This window comes from Salvelinus alpinus, chromosome 3, assembly GCF_045679555.1.
Source record: "Salvelinus alpinus chromosome 3, SLU_Salpinus.1, whole genome shotgun sequence".
NCBI classification, from domain to species: Eukaryota; Metazoa; Chordata; class Actinopteri; order Salmoniformes; family Salmonidae; genus Salvelinus; species Salvelinus alpinus.
The window spans coordinates 48,003,901-48,023,007 of record NC_092088.1 but is presented as its reverse complement, the minus strand read 5'-3'; the positions used below and the strand labels follow the sequence as shown (position 1 = coordinate 48,023,007).

Here is a 19,107-nt window from a genome sequence, read left to right as displayed (position 1 = left end):
TAAGTAGCAGCCTACCTGTTGGCTCCTGGTTGTTGTAGCCTATCTTAACTTTTAATACAATAATTTTTATTTCCATCTTCCATTGATTAGATATCTCCTAACTTTTGCCACACACGGACCGAGGCTCTATGACTGTAGCCTATTTCCGCTTTGATGACTTATGATTAGCCACCAACAACAACAAGCTACACGCGCCATCACGTGAAAAGCAAGAGCAGCAGCATAAATTATAAAATGTCTCTCTCTCTCTCTCTACTGCAGCATACCCGAGACCTGTGACAATCAAATCATATCCGACCCAGACCCGTGACATTCTTTCGAATTCTAGATCCGGACCCACTTCTGTCCCGGATCGGGTCTCGGGTATACAGGTACAGGTGCATCCGTGAAGACCTCTAACCCCTACAAACAAAGCGCAAAATATCAAATATGTCAGTGTTTTGGTTTGAACAAAACACACACACAGACACACACACACTTCTCCACATAAAATCAGTCATTCCTTTTCTATCCATACAATCACTATCTAAAAATACATATTCAACATAAAAATAAACATAATTAATTATGCTATTTGAGGGCTGACAGCCTAAATTAAAGCTGTGATTAATTAATTCACACACAAACACACACACAAACACACACACACACACATACACTTTAACATTGAACAATAATATAATGGTCTCTGTCTCTGCAGCAGACAACTACCATAGCAGAGATGAGTATTTGACAGATAGTCATGCACTGTCTCTGACAGACTGATAGATCTATAAGATGAATAATGTCTGTTGAGAGCTACAACACATAGCCTACTTGGGCTGGGATTCAATCCAATCCACGTTAGTACATGCGCAGCACCATACCAGTGTCCACATATGTGAAAAGAGCAAATTTGTTTTTTTGTTAAAAATATCAAGTTACAAAGTGCAATTTGATGATGTCATCTAAAGTAAAAACATTTAAAAAACAGCGATTTTCAAACACTATGAGATTTGCCGGGGAGCAGGAAAATAAGTAATTTTTCCCAAAATAAAAAAAGGTCTGTAACACAATTTTTGCATCATTGTATGATGCAAGGGACCCCTTTACAAAATAAAAAGCATTACTAGCTTTTTTTATCATAGAGAATCAGACAGAAATGTAGGCTACACTATTGCCTTCTTTACATATCTCAAAATACAAAACTGCCCCTTTAAGTTCCCTCATAGAGGATGGTTGGCCACCCTTGGTAGCCTATAAAATTTGCAACATTACAATTACAACCAAATACTTTTTATGTCTTTAGAAAATAATTCCCGTCAGGGCTCGAAATTAAGTGCGTCCCATCATCCCTGAGAAAAAACTGACTCTGGGACAGTTCTGGGATGACAGATCCAAAATTCATACAACCACTGCACATCTTTTTTTTAAGCAATGAGGCTGATGCAACAGATCAGACCGTTCAGCTTAAAATATATTTTTTTACTTGTCTATTTGGAAAACGTAGGTTTATATTCTTATTTTCTGACAATTTTTCACATTTTGTTGTGTTACAGCCTGAATTGAATTAATGAATTACAAATGAAAATCTAAGTTCAGGAGTAAAGATTAGCTTAAAAAGTCACATAATAAATTGCTTGGACACACTCTGTGTGTAATAATAGTGATTAACATTATTTTTGAATGACTACCTCATCTCTGTACCACACACATACAATTATCTGTAAGGTCCCTCAGTCAAGCAGTGAATTTCAAACTCTGATTTAACCACAAAGACCAAGGAGGCTTTCCCATTTATTTATTTATTTATTTTTAACCATTATTTAACTAGGCAAGTCAGTTAAGAACAAATTCTTATTTACAATGATAGCCTAGGAACAGTGAATTAACTGCCTTGTTCAGGGGTAGAACGACAGATTGTTTACCTTATCAGTTCGGGGATTTGATCAAGCAACCTTTCAGTTACTGACCCAACGCTCTAACCACTAGGCTACCTGCCGCCAATGCCTTGCAAAGAAGGACACCTATTGGTAGAAATTAAAATTGTTTTTTTATTTTTTTATTAAAAAAGCAGACATTGAATATCCATATGAGCATGGTGAAGTTATTAATTACACTTTGGATGGTGTATCAATAAACCCAGTCACCACAAAGATACAGATGTTGTACTTACTACAAAGTAATAGGTGTCAACAAGACACTAAAGTAATACTGCAAAAAATGTGGCAAAGCAATTTACTTTTTGTCCTGAATGTAAAGTGTTATGTTTGGGGCAAATCCAATACAACACATTACTGAGTACCACACTCCATATTCTCAAGCATAGTGGTGGCTGCATCATGTTATGGGTATGCTTGTAATCGTTAAGGACAGGGGATAAAGGACTTTTTCAGGATAACAAATTAATTGAATAGAGCTAAGCACAGGAAAAATCTGGCTGCTCTCCACCAGACACTGGGAGATGAATTCATCTTTCAGCAGGGCAAAAACCTAAAACACAAGGACAAATCTACACTAGAGTTGCTTACCAAGAAGACAGTGAATGGCCGAGTTACCGTTTTTACTTAAATCTACTTGAAAATCTATGGCAAGACCTGAAAATGGTTTTGCCAATTTTGAAAAGAATAATGGGAAAATGTTTCACAATTCAGATGTGGAAAGCTCTTAAAGACTTAACCAGAAAGATTCACAGCTGTAATCGCTACCAAAGGTGCGTCTACAAAGTATTGACTCGGGTGTGAATATTTATGTAAATGATAAATGTATTTTTTTTTGTTTTATGATGTCATCAAGTAGCACTTTTCAAAACCTTTATTCTTATCATTTTAACTACAGAACATAGAAATGTGCAGTTTTCACGTATGTAAACATTTGCATGGTTCTGGAGATAATGATTATGAGGTTAAAAAGTGGTGGAATTGCCCTGTAAGAGGGCAGTTAAACATAGAATTAGAGTAATACCATTTGGGATGTATTTTACGCTACATTATTCAAATCTGGCAAAAGCCTCATGCCCTCCCTGTCCCCTTCTGCCCCTCCACTGGCACTCCCCACGGGACAGATCCATGGGCAGCAGCAGTGAAGGGGTAACACTGGGGAACACACACAAATGGCACTGTGGAATTTTGCCAGAATGCCTGGACCAAGGACTGTATGTGACTGAAAATATTAAAGCATACCTTATTGTGAGGTTGCTGGACTCTCATTCCTCTAATCTACTGTTTTACCTCTCTTACACACCTGGGAATGAATAGAGACTTGGTTCTGAATAGAGACTCAGATGTGTGAAAGTAAATTTCTTCAGAATTTCACCACAAAAAAATAAGGGCTGTCCTGGCAATGCTTTATGGGGGATTCAGCCAATGCTTTTTCACTCTCCCTAGTCCCACTTCCATATGGAATATGAATGCAACTCTGGTAATAACAACATTGGCCTTTTTAAATGAGCCATAATAGGCCTGTCACACTGATGACTCCCTACTGTGATATCAGACATGTTCATCCTTATTGGACAACTGCTAATAGCGTTGTATGAATTGGACCACCTTTATTAAAATCCCAAGGTATTTTGAGACACTGGTCAGGGTGTTAACAAGCAAAGGGGGAAACATGGCCCTACTGCTCAATGTACACAACTGATTATTCAGAGAACTGGGCTTCCTCTTACCAACAGCTGGGCACATAAGAGGTTTTCTCAGAAAATGACTTCATTTTCTCAGAGTGAGGGAGATGGAAGGAAGGGAAGGAGAGAGAGAGTGAAAGAGAGAGGGAGCAAGAGAGCAAAAGAGGCAGAGAAACAGCTTGATGCTAAAGCAGCCGATGTGTACCCTTTTACATCACCCCCTCCCTCCAACACTCATTGAAACCCAGAGAGCAATTCAAAAGCCCTCTAAATTCAATTAGTTAATACTGCAATATAAATGTCCAAAACAGAAAAGAACAGGACAGACCAGAGCAGTGCGCTGATGTCACATCAGGCCCAGAGGTACAGGAGCAGGATACACGAGGGGAAACCTACGGATCATGAAGCGGCCTGAACATTCAGCAGGGCATGTTGGGTGTCACATCTCCAATGCTAATGCCTCTTACCCTGGGCACACAACATGGAGAATGATGCCCTATTTACACAGTAACTGACACCACGCCTCACTGACTGACTGGCTGACAGATTGAGATCCCTCCACTAAGGCCCACAGAATATTAAGTAAGTGCTCTCAAAAGACATCGACTACACATCTATAGTGCTACTCTAGGGCTGTATGGCTGTAGCAGAACATTGATTTGTACCGATATATTGATATGTTGTTGTTACATTGGCCTAACAATACAATTGTGTCCTTATTACACCTGTGGGTCAATATGAAAATGTTGTGCGTTGTAAAAACTAAATGGAAATCATATGCAGTGCATCATGTCCCCCAGATAAACCCAGTATTGCATTGTTTCCTTTGAGATCAATAGTGTTATATTGTGTCATTAGTCTGAGGTTTACACCTATAGGGAAAGGACATACTGGCTATCAAGCACCAACAAAACTATACCCAGACTCCACAGGAGGTTGGTGGCCCCTTACTTCGAGAGAACGGGCTTGTGGTAATGACTTGAGAGGAATCAGCGTAGTGGTATCAAATACACCAAACAGATGGTTTCCAGGTGTTTGATGCCATACCATTCGCTCCATTCCATTATTATGAGTGGTTCTCCACAACCTCCTGTGGCAGACACTATACCTAGTGAATAAATAGGAATGTTTTGGTGCTATACTAACTGTGGATGACAAGCAAGAGCCATGATGCAAATCGAAGGGGACAAAGAAGAAGAGACACTTAGTATGATGTTGTGTTTGGAAGTAGGGCTGGGAATTGCCAGGGACCTTACATGATACTTAGGTGCCGATAAGATATGTATTGCGATTCCCATGATTTTCATGATTCTATATGATTCGATACTGTGATTTTATTGCGATTTGATGTTCCAAACATATTGCTCACTTTATAGTTGGTCTGCTACAGAGAGACAAGATCATGAGAAAACTAATTTTGATCAGTCAGGGAAATAAAAGTGTTGAAAACATGTTGGCTCACTATTTAAAAAGAAGATGGACATCAAGCTATAGGATGAAAAATAATGACGTTTTGGCGCAGTTACTGCCGACTAGCCTTAGCTATCACTGCCTTCAGTACAGTAGCAATAAATAAAAACATAAATAAAAACATATTTTTTCTTGTTGTTTTTTTGCAAATAAATACTTGGGAGTCAAATATCTATATAATATCGTCCAAAAATAATATCTCAATATGTAACTGTAACAGTGTCAGTGTCAGATTAATGCAGGGGCTTACCCTGGGGCCAGGCCCGTGGGGTGCCCAAGAGGCAGCAAAAAAATGTAATATATATAATTTTACTGAAACAAAAAATGATAATATATATACATTATATCTTATCTATCCAGTATATATGTAGAATTGTATGTTGCTGTTGTTGTTTTTTTACTGCAACCGTCAACCACAGGAGGACTCAGGAGCCTGCTATCTGCCTGTTGCCGTTCTGCAAATCATCAGATGGGGGCAGGAGAGGAGGTAGGGGGCCCACGTGGGTAACTGGAGGGCCCTGCCTTGATTGATTAATAAAAAATAAAAAAAACTGCTTCATTAATTAATTAAAAAAATTAACTGCATAATAAATAAATGAATATCAAACGTATAAATGTTCTGCTTTACTCTGCTGTATTGTAGCCAAGGCCATATTTCATTTGTTTATTTAAAGAAGACACACACGCCTATAATCCCATGCATAGGCAGTGCATCTATAAGGCTAGGGGAAGCTAAGCTTTCCCTAAAGTAAATGTAATGAAATAGCAAAAATGGTATAGCCTAATTATCCTACTCCTGTCTATACAGAAATAAATAAAATCATTCAAAATAGGCTACTATAACATGATTTGGCTACAGAGGAACATTCGCTTCTTTAAAAATAATAAAGTGTATTGTTTTAAATCGCATTGCCTACAGTTGGAAGGAAAGGCAGCACGCACAACATGGAGAGATTATTGTTGAGTTGCGACTGTCAGTGAAAAGTAAAAGCCCAGGCAGGCATATCGCAATATTTCCAAATACAATCGCAGGAAAACATAGTTTGGAAAGCAGATGGCAATTGCGGCAAAGAGAAGCCAATGAAAGGACTTCAATTTGTCTTGTAGTTATAAAATTAAGTGAGCGAACAACAGTATAGCCTATCTTATTGACACCAGCGGAGAGCATCGGCTATATACCAGGTGAATGCGTACTGCGCATATTCACTATCATTGTTGGGTAAGTGCCACCAAAAGTTTGTTTTTGGGCAATAATTTCCTCCTCCAGTTTAGATGAACCTCATATTATATTTGTGTCTCCCCTTCTTGTAGGCATATTATGTGGACAACGACGTTTTCATTGACATGTTTGTCAGTGTCAGCAAAGGGGGCTACCTGTAATTTGTTGTATAAAAAATATTCTACTAATGCCTCTAGTAGAGGTCGACCGATTTCAAGTTTTCATAACAATCGGTAATCGGCATTTTTGGACACCGATTATGGCTGATTAAATTGCACTCTACGAGGAGACTGCGTGGCTTGTTAGTGATTATGTTAAGATTGATTATTTTTTATAAGATAAGTTTAATGCTAGCTAGCAACTTACCTTGGCTTGCCACACTTGTTACGCGAGTGCAGTAAGGAGCCAAGGTAAGTTGCTAGCTAGCATTAAACTTATCTTATAAAAAATTATCAATCTTAACATAATCACTAGTTAACTACACATGGTTGATGATATTACTAGTTTATCTAGCTTGTCCTGCGTTGCATATAATCAATGCGGTGCATGTTCATTTATCATCGAATCACAGCCTACTTCGCCAAAATGGTGATGATTTAACAAGCGCATTCACGAAAAAAGCACTGTCGTTGCACCAATGTGTACCTAACCATAAACATCAATGCCTCTTAAAATCAATACACAAGTATATATTTTTAAACCTGCATATTTAGTTAATTTTACCTGCTATCATGAATTTATTTTAACTAGGGAAATTGTGTCACTTCTCTTGCGTTCTGTGCATGCAGAGTCAGGGCATATGCAGCAGTTTAGGCCGCCTGGCTCGTTGCGAACTGTGTGAAGACCATTTCTTACTAACAAAGACCGTAATTAATTTGCCAGAATTTTACATAATTATGACATAACATTGAAGGTTGTGCAATGTAACAGCAATATTTATACTTAGGGATGCCATATTTCACTGAAAGAATAAACGTTTTGTTTTCAAAATGATAGTTTCTGGATTTTACCATATTAATGACCTAAGGCTCATATTTCTGTGTGTTTATTATATTATAATTAAGTCTATGATTTGATATTTGATAGAGCAGTCTGACTGAGCGGTGGTAGGCAGCAGCATGCTCGTAAGCATTCATTCAAACAGCACTTTCCTGCGTTTGCCAGCAGCTCTTCGCTGTGCTTCAAGCATTGCGCTGTTTATGACTTCAAGCCTATCAACTCCCAAGATTAGGCTAGCAATACTATAGTGCCGATAAAAACATCAAATAGGCAAAGGTATATGAAATACAAATGGTATAGAGAGAAATAGTCCTATAATTCCTATAATAACTACAACCTAAAACTCCTTAACTGGGAATATTGAAGACTCATGTTAAAAGTAACCATCAGCTTTCATATGTTCTCATGTTCTGAGCAAGGAACTTAAACGTTAGCTTTTTTACACGGCACATATTACACTTTCTTCTCCAACACTGTGTTTTTGCATTATTTAAATCAAATTGAAAAAATATCAGTATCAGCGTTGAAAAATCATAATCGGTCGATCTCTAGCCATATAAAGTGTAGTAGAATTGCATGAAATGTGTCAAAATATTTCCTGTGCAGAGAAAGAAGAAAGGTAGGCTATCTGATATAGCCTAAAGTCTAAGCCTACTGTACGCTATATGCCCTCAGCCATGCATTGAACGGTCTTTTTTGCAAAAAGTTATTGAGTTATATTATTAGCCTAGATTATGACTATCCAATCTACTCATCACATTACAAATAGTGGGCTCTTACATACTGTAAGTCTGCAAATGCGATAATGAATGGAATGCTTTATTATAAAGGTGAATTTTTATAGCGAGAATTAGCTTCCCCAAACTTGAAACTCGCGCTGCCTGTGATCCCGTGCCTTTATCACAGTCAACAACACACATATATTTTATATTTTATAGTAAGAATAAGCATATAATGGAATGGAAAAGAATGAAAGAGAACATCTTTTTTCCCCAACTAACCTTGCTGACTGTTGCGGGGTGCGCAAAGTGATTCTGGGCTTATAAAACAAGTGTCACAAGCAAGAGCAGTGTGTGGGTTGCTATTTTCTTGGCATTATATCACAGCGGTATAGCTTATGAATGCATTTCTAACGGGTAATAGACCAAACAATGCAATTATTTGGAAGGTGCTTATTCAAGGTAGTCCAGGTCACAGCCCATGTTCTCTCAGATGAGCACCCTAGCACTGGATTAGTTGCCCCTAGGGAGAGAGTGTGTGTGTGTGTGTGTGTGTGTGTGTGTGTGTGTGTGTGTGTGTGTGTGTGTGTGTGTGTGTGTGTGTGTGTGTGTGTGTGTGTGTGTGTGTGTGTGTGTGTGTGTGTGTGTGTGTGTGTGTGTGTGTGTGTGTGTGTACCTACGTGCGTGCATATGTGCATGTGTGTTAGGGTAGAGGGCAGATTCAAGGGGACCCTGTCAGGAGGTATGCGCTGTGCAGTTACATTCAAACACACACACACACACACAAACACACCCACACAAACACACACACACACGTAAACACAGACAAACACATCCCTGACTCCGGTAGCACTTTTCTAACTGGGATAAAGGTTAAAGCCCCCCAGAGGCAGTCCCAGGGAGGTGTGTGTGGAGCTGGTCTGACCTGCACAGGCCCAGCTGATGTCCATAAAGCAACTACAATGCATACCATTCGGAAATGTTTACTGATTTCCACAAGGCTGGCCTTCTCAATTATTGAACACAGCACAGCCATAGTGTTGACGGCCATCATTTGTTAAGGTGCTGGCTCTTGTCGACAACGCTCTGTTTTATAATGAAGATTTACCCATGCCAGAGACTACGGCACATAATGCCATGCTGAATGTACATGTACAGTTGGTTCTTTGGAAGAGAGAGGACATTGCTGACCTTAGATGAAAAATCTAAGTAGAAGAGCAGAGGAGTAGCAGGCAGGACAGAGGGAGACCAGAGAGAGCACAGACACACAGACATGGCTAGAGCCCATGGAAACCATACAGACAGGAGGCATGTTACCTTCAGGCTTTTGAAAAATGTGATAAAGCATTCGTTAATTGCTTGTTGTGATTAACCATGTTATTTACCACTATGGCAATATTGAACAACAGTGATGCCAATACAATTGAATTCAATTTGATAGAGCACAACACAAGGCACACACACTGCACACAGACATAGGGAACCAGATTGTCACCGACACATATGGGGTGGCAAGTATCCAAGTAGCCTAGTGGTTAGAGCGTTGGACTAGTAACCGGAAGGTTGCAAGATTGAATCCCCGAGCTGACAAGGTAAAATTCTGTCATTCTGCCCCTGAACAAGGCAGTTAACCCACTGTTCCTAGGCCATCATTGAAAATAAGAATTTGTTCTTAACTGACTTGCCTAGTTAAATAAAGATTTTTTTAAATTAAAAATTACAATGGCAGAACACCAGCCAGGCTAACTGGTGCCTCTATGTGCCTGAGACCAACAGACCAGGCCACACACAGTATGTGAGAGCCCAATCACTTCTGTAACATTAAGAGAGGGCTGGAGACAGAAAGAGGGGAGGCAGAGGGGGATAAAGAAGAAAGCGCTGGGAGGAAGAGAGTGAGGTAGGGTGATTTGAGACTATGGGGTGAGAGGATGAAGGATGGAAGAAGAATAGGGATAAAAACAGAGAGGCAGGAGGATATAGAGAGCAGTGTTAAGCGGCGGCAGCTCCTGAAGACTGTTCTCCCATCGTTTGCTCATGGTGTCAGAGGGGTGAGTGCGCACCAAACATTCATTTCCCAATAAACTCAGCTTCCACAGCAGGGAGGGAGGGAGCAGAGAGAGTGAAAGGCTGACAGAAAAAGAGAAAGAGCAAATGATGAGAGAGAGAGAGAAAGAAATATGAACACACTTCAAGCCCTTCATACTTTACTGTACACCCTGTTCTGACAGTGATGTGCCTTCAAAGCCTTATAATAAACTATAGTGTACACAGTAACACAGGCCCACCTCTCAATTACACTCTAATCCCTGTTCAATATGCCTCTAAATGATCAATCCTCTCATAAAAAATGGATCTTAATGTTAGGCTTAGTGAAATTACATTGCCATGAGCAGCACCGGAGATATTGAGATGAGCGAGATGCACCACTTCGCTCCACACAGTCACACACAGTATCTGCTCATGTGCACGGTTTCACCTTCACACTGTTACAGCATGGTAGCCAGGGCATCAAAACAGCGGAGAAGTTGAGCCTCGCGCTTCAACGCTCTTTGTTGGCAATTTGAAGGCACAGAGATACCGTGACGAGATCCTGAGGACCATTGTCATGCCATTCATCTGCCGCCATCACCTCATGTTTTAGCATGATAATACACGGCTCATGTCACAATGATGTGTACACAATTCCTGCCCAGTCATGTGAAATCCATAGATCAGTGGTGTAAAGTACTTGACAACTTTTATTTTTACTTCACTACATTCCTAAAGAAAATAATGTACTTTTTACTCTATACATTTTCCCTGACACCCAAAAGTACTCGTTACATTCTGAATGCTTAGCAGAAAAGGAAAAGGGTCCAATTCACACGCTTATCAAGAGAACATCACTGGTCATCCCTACTGGCGGACTCACTAAACAGAAATTCTTTATTTGTAAATGATGTCTGAGTGTTGGTGGGTGCCCCTGGCTATCCGTAAATAAAATAAAAAACAAGAAAATGGTGCCATCTGGTTTGATTAATAATATAAGGAATTTGAAATGATTTATACTTTTACTTTTGATACTTAAGTATATTTTAGAAATTCAATTTACTTTTTATACTTAAAAGTATATTTAAAAACAAATACTTTTAGACTTTTACTCAATTAGTATTTTACTTGGTGACTTTCACTTTTACTTGAGTCATTTTCTATGAAGGTATCTTTACTTTTACTCAAGTATGACAATTGGGTACTTTTCCACCACTGTCATAGATTAAGGCCTACTGAATTTATTTAAATTGACTGATTTCCTTATATGAACTGTAACTCAGTAAAATCTTTGAAATTGTTGCATGTTGCGTATATATTTTTGTTCAGTATATATTGTAGTGTCTTTCCTACCGAGTAGACAGTAGTGTGTAAAAGAGAGTGTAGTTCTGTGGTGATAAGCGCAGTGTCAGGCTAACTGCTCACCTCCAGGACTCAAACCCCATGGCCTTACAAACAGCATCCACTCAGCACTCTACAGTAATCTTTACCAACTCAGGGTTGCACGCACACACACTCACTCACTCTCTCTCTCTGTCGCTTTCTTTCTCTGTCTCGCACACATTTAAACATGTGCACATACATTCTTAAAAGGAAAGACACACTCACATAATTTATTCCCAAAACATGCATACTGCCTGCTCCCGCTCCCCATCTCAGGCGCTCGAGGGCGCCAGGCTGCCCTTCATTACGCACACCTGTCACCATCATTACGCACAGCTGCGCAATATTGGACTCACCTGGACGCTGTTCCTGTTCTGTTTCATGTCCTTGTTTCATTAAATGTTCACTCCCTGTACCTGCTTCTCGTCTCCAGCGTCGATCCTCAAAGAATGCTGACACCACTAAAGGAAGCATCAGGGAGTTTTTTTTTTTTTTTTTGGTTGGTGAGGTAGCGTCCAGGTGCCGTCACCGATGGAACCGGGGGTGCCTCAGCTAGCTCGTCGGGATTCCGCACCCTAGCTGGCTCGAGAGGTCTTTTTGCCCTGGTTGGCTTGGCAGACGGCCACCCCACATCATGCTTCAGCCGGCCCATCAGGCTCCCACGCCTCAACCGGTTCGTCAGTTCCCACGCCTCAGCCGATTCGTCAGGCTCCCACACCCCAGCCGGTCAGCAGGCTCCCACGCCACAGCCGGTTCATCAGGCTCCCACGCCTCAGCCCGCTCGCCGGGCTCCCATGCCTTAGCCGGCTCGTCGGGCTTCTACGCCTCAGCCAGCTTGTCCAGCGCCCATGCCTCGGCCGACCCATCAGGCTCGTCCAGGTGGGACGCCGGGTGGCGCCCCAAGAGGGGGGTGTACTGTTACACCTGCTCCCGCTCCTCCTCTCTGGCATTCGTGGGTGCCAGGCTGCCCTCCATTACGCACACCTGTCACCATCATTACGCACAGCTGCGCAATATTGGACTCACCTGGACTCCATTACTTTGTTGATTATCCCCTCTATATCTGTGTGCTCTTCAGTTTGTTCCCTGTGTCAGCATTGATGTCGTTATTTGTCCCCTGTCCAGACGCTGTTCCTGTTCTGTTTCATGTCCATGTTTCATTAAATGTTCACTCCCTGTTCACTCACGTACTTCTCGTCTCCAGCGTCGATCCTCACAATATGTGTATGTATAAATTAGGCTTTTACTATGAAAAGAGGAACATTTGTCTAGATCTCTTTGATTTAATGTTATTTAAATGTAAAATAAAAGCCTCTTATTTAACTAAGTGGACAGCCCTACTCCCTCTCTATGTTTATCCAGGACACACAGTCCCGCAAAATCACAGCCCTGAATGCACACGGCTGTGTTACCTGTGTTGACTTCAAACACCCTGGGGAGTGTTACATCATATGCCCTCCCCCAATCACTCATGCACACACGAACACACACCCATGCACGCACAAACTCCACCACAACTCCACAGAGAGAGAATCCCACAGAGCGGTGACATCACTGCTGATTTGCTAACACCGTAACCACTGCTGAACCACATTGGTGATACCACTAGCGATGTGCAGTACACAGATTTTCAAACCATCATACTGTTTCTGTATCATACTGGCGTATACAGTATTACTGAAAGTGCACACAAGGGGCGCTAGTCTTTTTTTTTTAAGTACAACCTTCACTATATATACAAAAGTGTGTGGACACCCCTTCAAATTCGGTGATTCAGCAATTTCAGCCACACCCTTTGCTGATAGGTGTATAAAATCGAGCACAAAGCTATGTAATCTCCATAGACAAACATTGGCAGTAGAATGGCCTTACTGAAGAGCTCAGTGACTTTCAAAGTGGCACTGTCATAGGATGCCACCTTTCCAACAAGTTAGTCCATCAAATTTCTGCCCTGTTAGAGCTGTGCCGGTCAACTGTAAGTGCTGTTATTGTGACGTGGAAACGTCAAGGAGCAACAACAGCTCAGCCATGAAGTGGTAGGCCACACAAGCTCACAGAATGGGACCGCTGAGTGCTTAAAAGCGTAGCGTGTAAAAATCGTCTGTCCTCTGTTGCAACACACACTTCCGAGTTCCAAACTGCCTTTGGAAGTAACATCAGCACAATAAATGTTCGCTGGGAGCTTCATGAAATGGGTTTCCATGGCCAAGCAGCCGCACACAAGCCTAAGATCACAATGCGCAAAGCCAAGCGTCGGCTGGAGTCGTGTAAAGCTTGTCGCCATTGGACTCTGGAGCAGTGTAAACGCATTCTTTGGAGCAATGAATCACGCTTCATCATTTGCCAGTCCGACGGATGAATCTGGGTTTGGCGGATGCCAGGAGAACGCTACCTGCCTGAATGCATAGTGCCAACTGTTGTACCAAAGTTTGGTGGAGGAGGAATAATGTTCTGGGGCTGTTTTCATGGTTCGTGCTAGGCCTCTTAGTTCCAGTGAAGGGAAATATTAACGCTACAGCATACAATGACATTCTAGACGATTCTCTGCTTCCAACTTTGTGTTGCAATAGTATGGGGAAGGCCCTTTCATATTTCAGCATGACAATGTCCACGTGCACAAAGCGAGGTCCGTACAGAAATGGCCTGCACAGAGCCTTGACCTCAACCCAATTGAACACCTTTGGGATGAATTGGAACGCCGACAGCGAGCCAGGCCTAATCGGCCAACATCAGTGCCCAGCCTCACTAATGCTCTTGTGGCTGAATGGAACCAAGCTTGATCTTGAAATCTAGCCACTTAGCTAGCAAGTTAGCAAACAAAATGCATAGTTGAAGCCCTGAGGTGGATATAATTTAATTGACAGATTTAAGATTTCTTATACTTAAACTTAACTTAAAGTTATAAGCAGTGGAGTAACACGCACCCGCGCAGCCCCCGCAAGTTTTTAGTTTTTTACGATATAAAAATCATACCGTCTGTATTTTTCAAAATACCCCGGTATATAGTTTAAACTGTATATCGCCCAAGCTTAGATACCACGGTGACTGAACCTGCCATAGCCTAACCTACCCACTGGCTACTAGACACAAATTGCAAGGACAGTTTTGTTACACATGCCTAGTCAATTTACCCCTGTCTTTGTGTACATATCTACCTCAAATACATTTACATTACATTTACATTTAAGTCATTTAGCAGACGCTCTTATCCAGAGCGACTTACACATTGGAAAGTTCATACATATTCATCCTGGTCCCCCCGTGGGAATTGAACCCACAACCCTGGCGTTGCAAGCGCCATGCTCTACCAACTGAGCCACACGGGACCAAATACCTTGTACCCCTGCACAGTGATTTGGTATTGGTACTGCTACTCCCTGTATATAGCTTAATTCTTGTGTATTTTATTCCTCTTTTTTTTATATTTTGCATTATTTCTAACTCTGCATCATTGGGAAGGGCTCGTAAGAAAGCATTTCACAGTAAAGTCTATACCTTTTGTATTCAGTGCATGTGACAAATAAAATTCTATTTGATTTATACGGTTGACCTAGCTGTAACGATTCTCGTTGGTGGAAGGAGAGGAGGACCAAGGTGCAGCGTGGTACGTGTTCATTTTAATAAACAAAATAAACTGAACACTGAATTGACAAAAAATAATAAAGAGCGAGAACGAAAACGAAACAGTTCTGCAAGCAATACGCACAAACAGAAAACAATCACCCACAACACACAATGGAAAACAGGCTACCTAAGTATAGCTCCCAATCAGAGACAACGATAGACAGCTGCCTCTGATTGGGAACCACACCAGGCCAAACACAGAAATAGACAACCTAGACATACAACATAGAATGCCCACCCACTTCACACCCTGACCAAACAAAACATAGAATCATACAAAGCAATCTATGGTCAGGGCATGACAATAGCCATATACAGTGGTAATCAACCCTAGTCCTAGAGGGCTACAGTGTGTGCTAACCCACATAGCCTACACACCAAAAGACTGTGTAAGCACACTGTGCTAAAGCCTAGGCATGAGTATTATGTCTCAGATGGGGTTAATGTCTCAGACTCATCACACAAGCATAGTTCCTTGAACCACCTCAGCTACATATTGTCCCTTATAAATAATTAAATAAAGCATTATTACTATTCTGGATAAAAACTCACCGTTCATGCCATTGTAGATGCTGCCGTGGTGAGGGGACAACTCATCTCCAGTGGTCCTCATCTGTCCCCACTCCCTGCCTGCTGGGGGGCTACTGCCGTACCTCCCCTTCCAGTGCTCTGAACTGGTGCTGTGGTTGTGGTGTCGTAACACTTCAGGGCTCCCCACAATCACCCGACCCTTCCTCAGGTGCTCTGGCGTCCCCGTCAGTGCCTGTTTGGGCTCAGGGGTCCAACATCCAGCCCCAACCCCGACCGCATTAACCCTGTGTCTCTGTGAGAGGTCAGGACTTGACTGGCCTGAACCTTGGTTTGGCCCTAACCCTTGCCCAGACCCCAAAAGCGGTTTCTGGGCCAGCATGCCAGCACTGTTGGGTTTGGAGTGGGCCTCAGCCGCCAGTCGGGTAGGGAATATGCTGTGTTTCTCTGGGCTGCAGGGCCCCCGGAGGCCCCTGGGATCAGGGCTGGTGAGGGACCCCCCACGGGGCCTGCAGGCCTGGGGGAAGGTGTGGTAGTCCGGGGTGGAGCTGTGGCGGCGGCCTGTAGATTCAGGGCCCGGGCCCTTTGGTTTGTCATGGTTGGAGCCAGGGTTGGAGCCCAGGCCGGAGCCCTGGTGAGGGGGCTTGCGGTGGGGGTGGTCGGGGCTATCCGTGCTTCCCGCACTCGAGGTGCTGCTCCCATCCCCCACGTCTCGGAGCAAGCCCAGTGTAGCCCCCCCAGTTTGAGACAGACTACTCTGGCTGTCGATGGAGCTTCTGCACCCTGCACTCTGCCCTGCTCCTCCCCCTCTCTCCTCGTCCAGTAGGCTACACAGCTCTTTGAGCTCCAGGTTCTCTCTGATCACTTCTCCCTGGCGCTGCTCCAGCTCCTTGAGTTTCTGCAGGTAGAGGGCCACCTCTTTCCTCATGAGGCCGGCGCTGTAGCGGCCCAGACGCTGCCACTCCCGAGACACACGCTTGCCCTTCTGACGGTCGTCATCAAGGAAACAGCACAGGTCCCGCAGCTCCTGGTTATCCTCCTGCAGCTTCTGGTTCACATCCTGGATACACACACACACACACACACACACACACACACACACACACACACACACACACACACACAAAAAGGAGAAAGCACAGAGGTGTTATATAATTTATCATATGGGATTTCTGATAACAAATGTTGAGCACGCAATTGTGTATTGAGGGGGAGCATGTGTGTGCGTGTGATAGTGATGTATTTTATTGATTATTTACTGTGATTTTGAAACAAATCATAGGCCTTCCAAAATGTACTTTTGTGGTTGTGTTTAAATATCCTCAGCAGTTCCATCTGTAATAGGAAAAGCATAAAAGAAACAAGTGGATCTTTGGGTTGGATTATGATATAGCCTACTTGCTACCTTCGAACCACCTACCTTCATTATTTTCAAGGAGTTTGCAGAGGTAACACTATAGGCTACAGCTTTTTGATTTGGAAACATGCCTACAAAGGCTACACAACATGAGACCGTTAGACATCCATAGAGCAGTGCGCTAACTTGCGCGCCCGGCATTATCACACCTGCCTCACCTTCAAACCCCGGATCTCGGTCAAGTGCTGCTGGAGACGCCGGTTCACCTCCCGGATCAAATTCCCGTGGTCAAGCATAAAGCTCATCTTCACTGCTTCTGCCCTCCTTAGCCGCCGCACCAAGTCCTCTTTGCTCCACTTGAGCAGCTCCTCGTCGCTTATCTTGGAGAGCTCCTCCGTCGGACTCTCTGCGCTATTGACCATCAGCTGGGGCTGCGTAGCCTTTTCCATCGTTGTACTAGGCTACTCCAATGGGAGGATAAAAGTATCTATCATACAACGGTCAGTAACCTAAGAATTTAGTGCACAGTCCTACCAATCCTAACTTCACACATGGACCCAAATATACATTCTTTATCTAACGTCCATATAATTATACCAAATTTATGTTTGTTCTATTTCTCAGACGCCCATTTTGAAGCTCTCCGAAAAGAGCGGTGTTCTCCTATATTCCCGCCTTTCTCAAAGTCGTCCGCACGCGGTCTCTTCAGCAGAGCCCCTTGCCGGCTAGACCGCGGCTTCTAGGCATGCCTGCCTCCTCGCGCATACAGCTGTTGCCTAGGGCACTCCCGGGTTTCGGCCAAAAGGGAGAATAGGGAGTGGCTGCTGCAGATGCATAGCAGCTGGCGCTGGGGAGTCGAGAAGCAAGGGTGCGTGACTGCAGTTCTGAGAAAAATTTGGCTGACTGGAAAACTCGTGCCCCTCTCTCTCTCCCTCTTCAGAGTGGCGAGGACGCGTTGTCTGCTTGCGCCATCTGCTGTATGACTCCCTTAAACTTTAGGAGGAGCATTCTGTTTTTGTGATGACAGATGGCAGGATTTAGTCAAGGGGTGTCATGTACCTCAAACATCGGAGGGAGAACAAAGTATGTCAGGATTGCGGAGGGGGGAAACATTTAGCATTTTTAATAATTATACTTAATTCTATGTAAACAAAAATATATGTATATTTTTTTGCATATCTAAGCGCCTCTTGTGATGACTACTAACCTTGAAAAAATTAAAACATGTTTATTTTTCTGCATATTTAAGATGTCTACCAACCTTGCCAGCAGGCATGCCAGCTAAGATAGTTAGCGTTTTTGTAGTGTATCTCTAACACTACTAGTCACCTAGCAATTTTATGAAGTTGGCTTTAGCTAGCCCAGATAGGTTCCCCAATCTCCCAACCTCATAACTACACTATATATACAAACGTATGTGGATACCCCTTTAAATTAGTGGATTAAAATCGAGCACACAGCCATGCAATCTCCATAGACAAACATTGGCAGTAGAATGACCTTACTGAAAAGCTCAGTGACTTTTAACGTGGAACCATCTTTCCAACAAGTCAGTTCGTCAAATGTCTGCCCTGCTAGAGCTGCCACGGTCAAGTGCTGTTATTGTGAAGTGGAAACATCTAGGAGCAACAACGGACCTGCTCACAGAACAGGTCCGCCGAGTGCTGAAGCGTGTAGGGCGTAAAAAGTGTATGATCTTGGTTGCACCACTCACTACCAAGTTTCAAACTTCCCCTGGAAGCAAAGTCGGCACAAGAACTGTTCGTCGGGAGCTTCATGAAATGGGTTTCCATGGCCGAGCAGCCGCACACACAATGCCAAGCATTGGCTGGAGTGGTGTTAAGCTCGCCGCCATTGGACTGGCAGTCCGACAGACAAATCTGGGTTTGGCAGATGCCAGGAGAATGCTACCTGCCTGAATGCATAACGTTTTGTGGAGGAGGAATAATGGTCTGGGGCTGTTTTTGTGGTTTGGGCTAGGCCCCTTGTGGCAACAGTTTGGGGAAGGCCCTTTCCTGTTTCAGCATGACAATTTTTTATTTTACCTTTATTTAACTAGGCAAGTCAGTTACGAACAAATTCTTATTTTTAATGATGGCCTAGGGGGTTAACTGCCTTGTTCAGGGGCAGAACAACAGATTTGTACCTTGTCAGCTCGGGGATTCGATCTTGCAAC

The 19,107-nt window shown here is 42.9% G+C and overlaps 1 protein-coding gene and 1 non-coding gene across 2 annotated transcripts in view; both read right to left on the bottom strand.

Moving 5' to 3' along the window:
- The window catches only part of LOC139570862 (coiled-coil domain-containing protein 85A-like), a 39,754-nt gene extending 21,936 nt beyond the window's left edge, over positions 1-17,818 (bottom strand). The window contains exons 1-2 of the mRNA XM_071393151.1: positions 17,150-17,818; positions 15,599-16,634 (exon numbers count right to left, since the gene is read on the bottom strand). Of these exons, the coding sequence (XP_071249252.1) occupies positions 15,599-16,634; positions 17,150-17,380 (1,267 nt within the window). The 5' untranslated portion in view covers positions 17,381-17,818. The remainder of the gene's footprint in view (positions 1-15,598; positions 16,635-17,149) is intronic.
- trnaa-ugc (transfer RNA alanine (anticodon UGC)) lies at positions 14,674-14,750 on the bottom strand. The gene has a single exon. It is a non-coding gene; the product is annotated as a tRNA-Ala (tRNA).
- Positions 17,819-19,107: the final 1,289 nt, after the last annotated feature.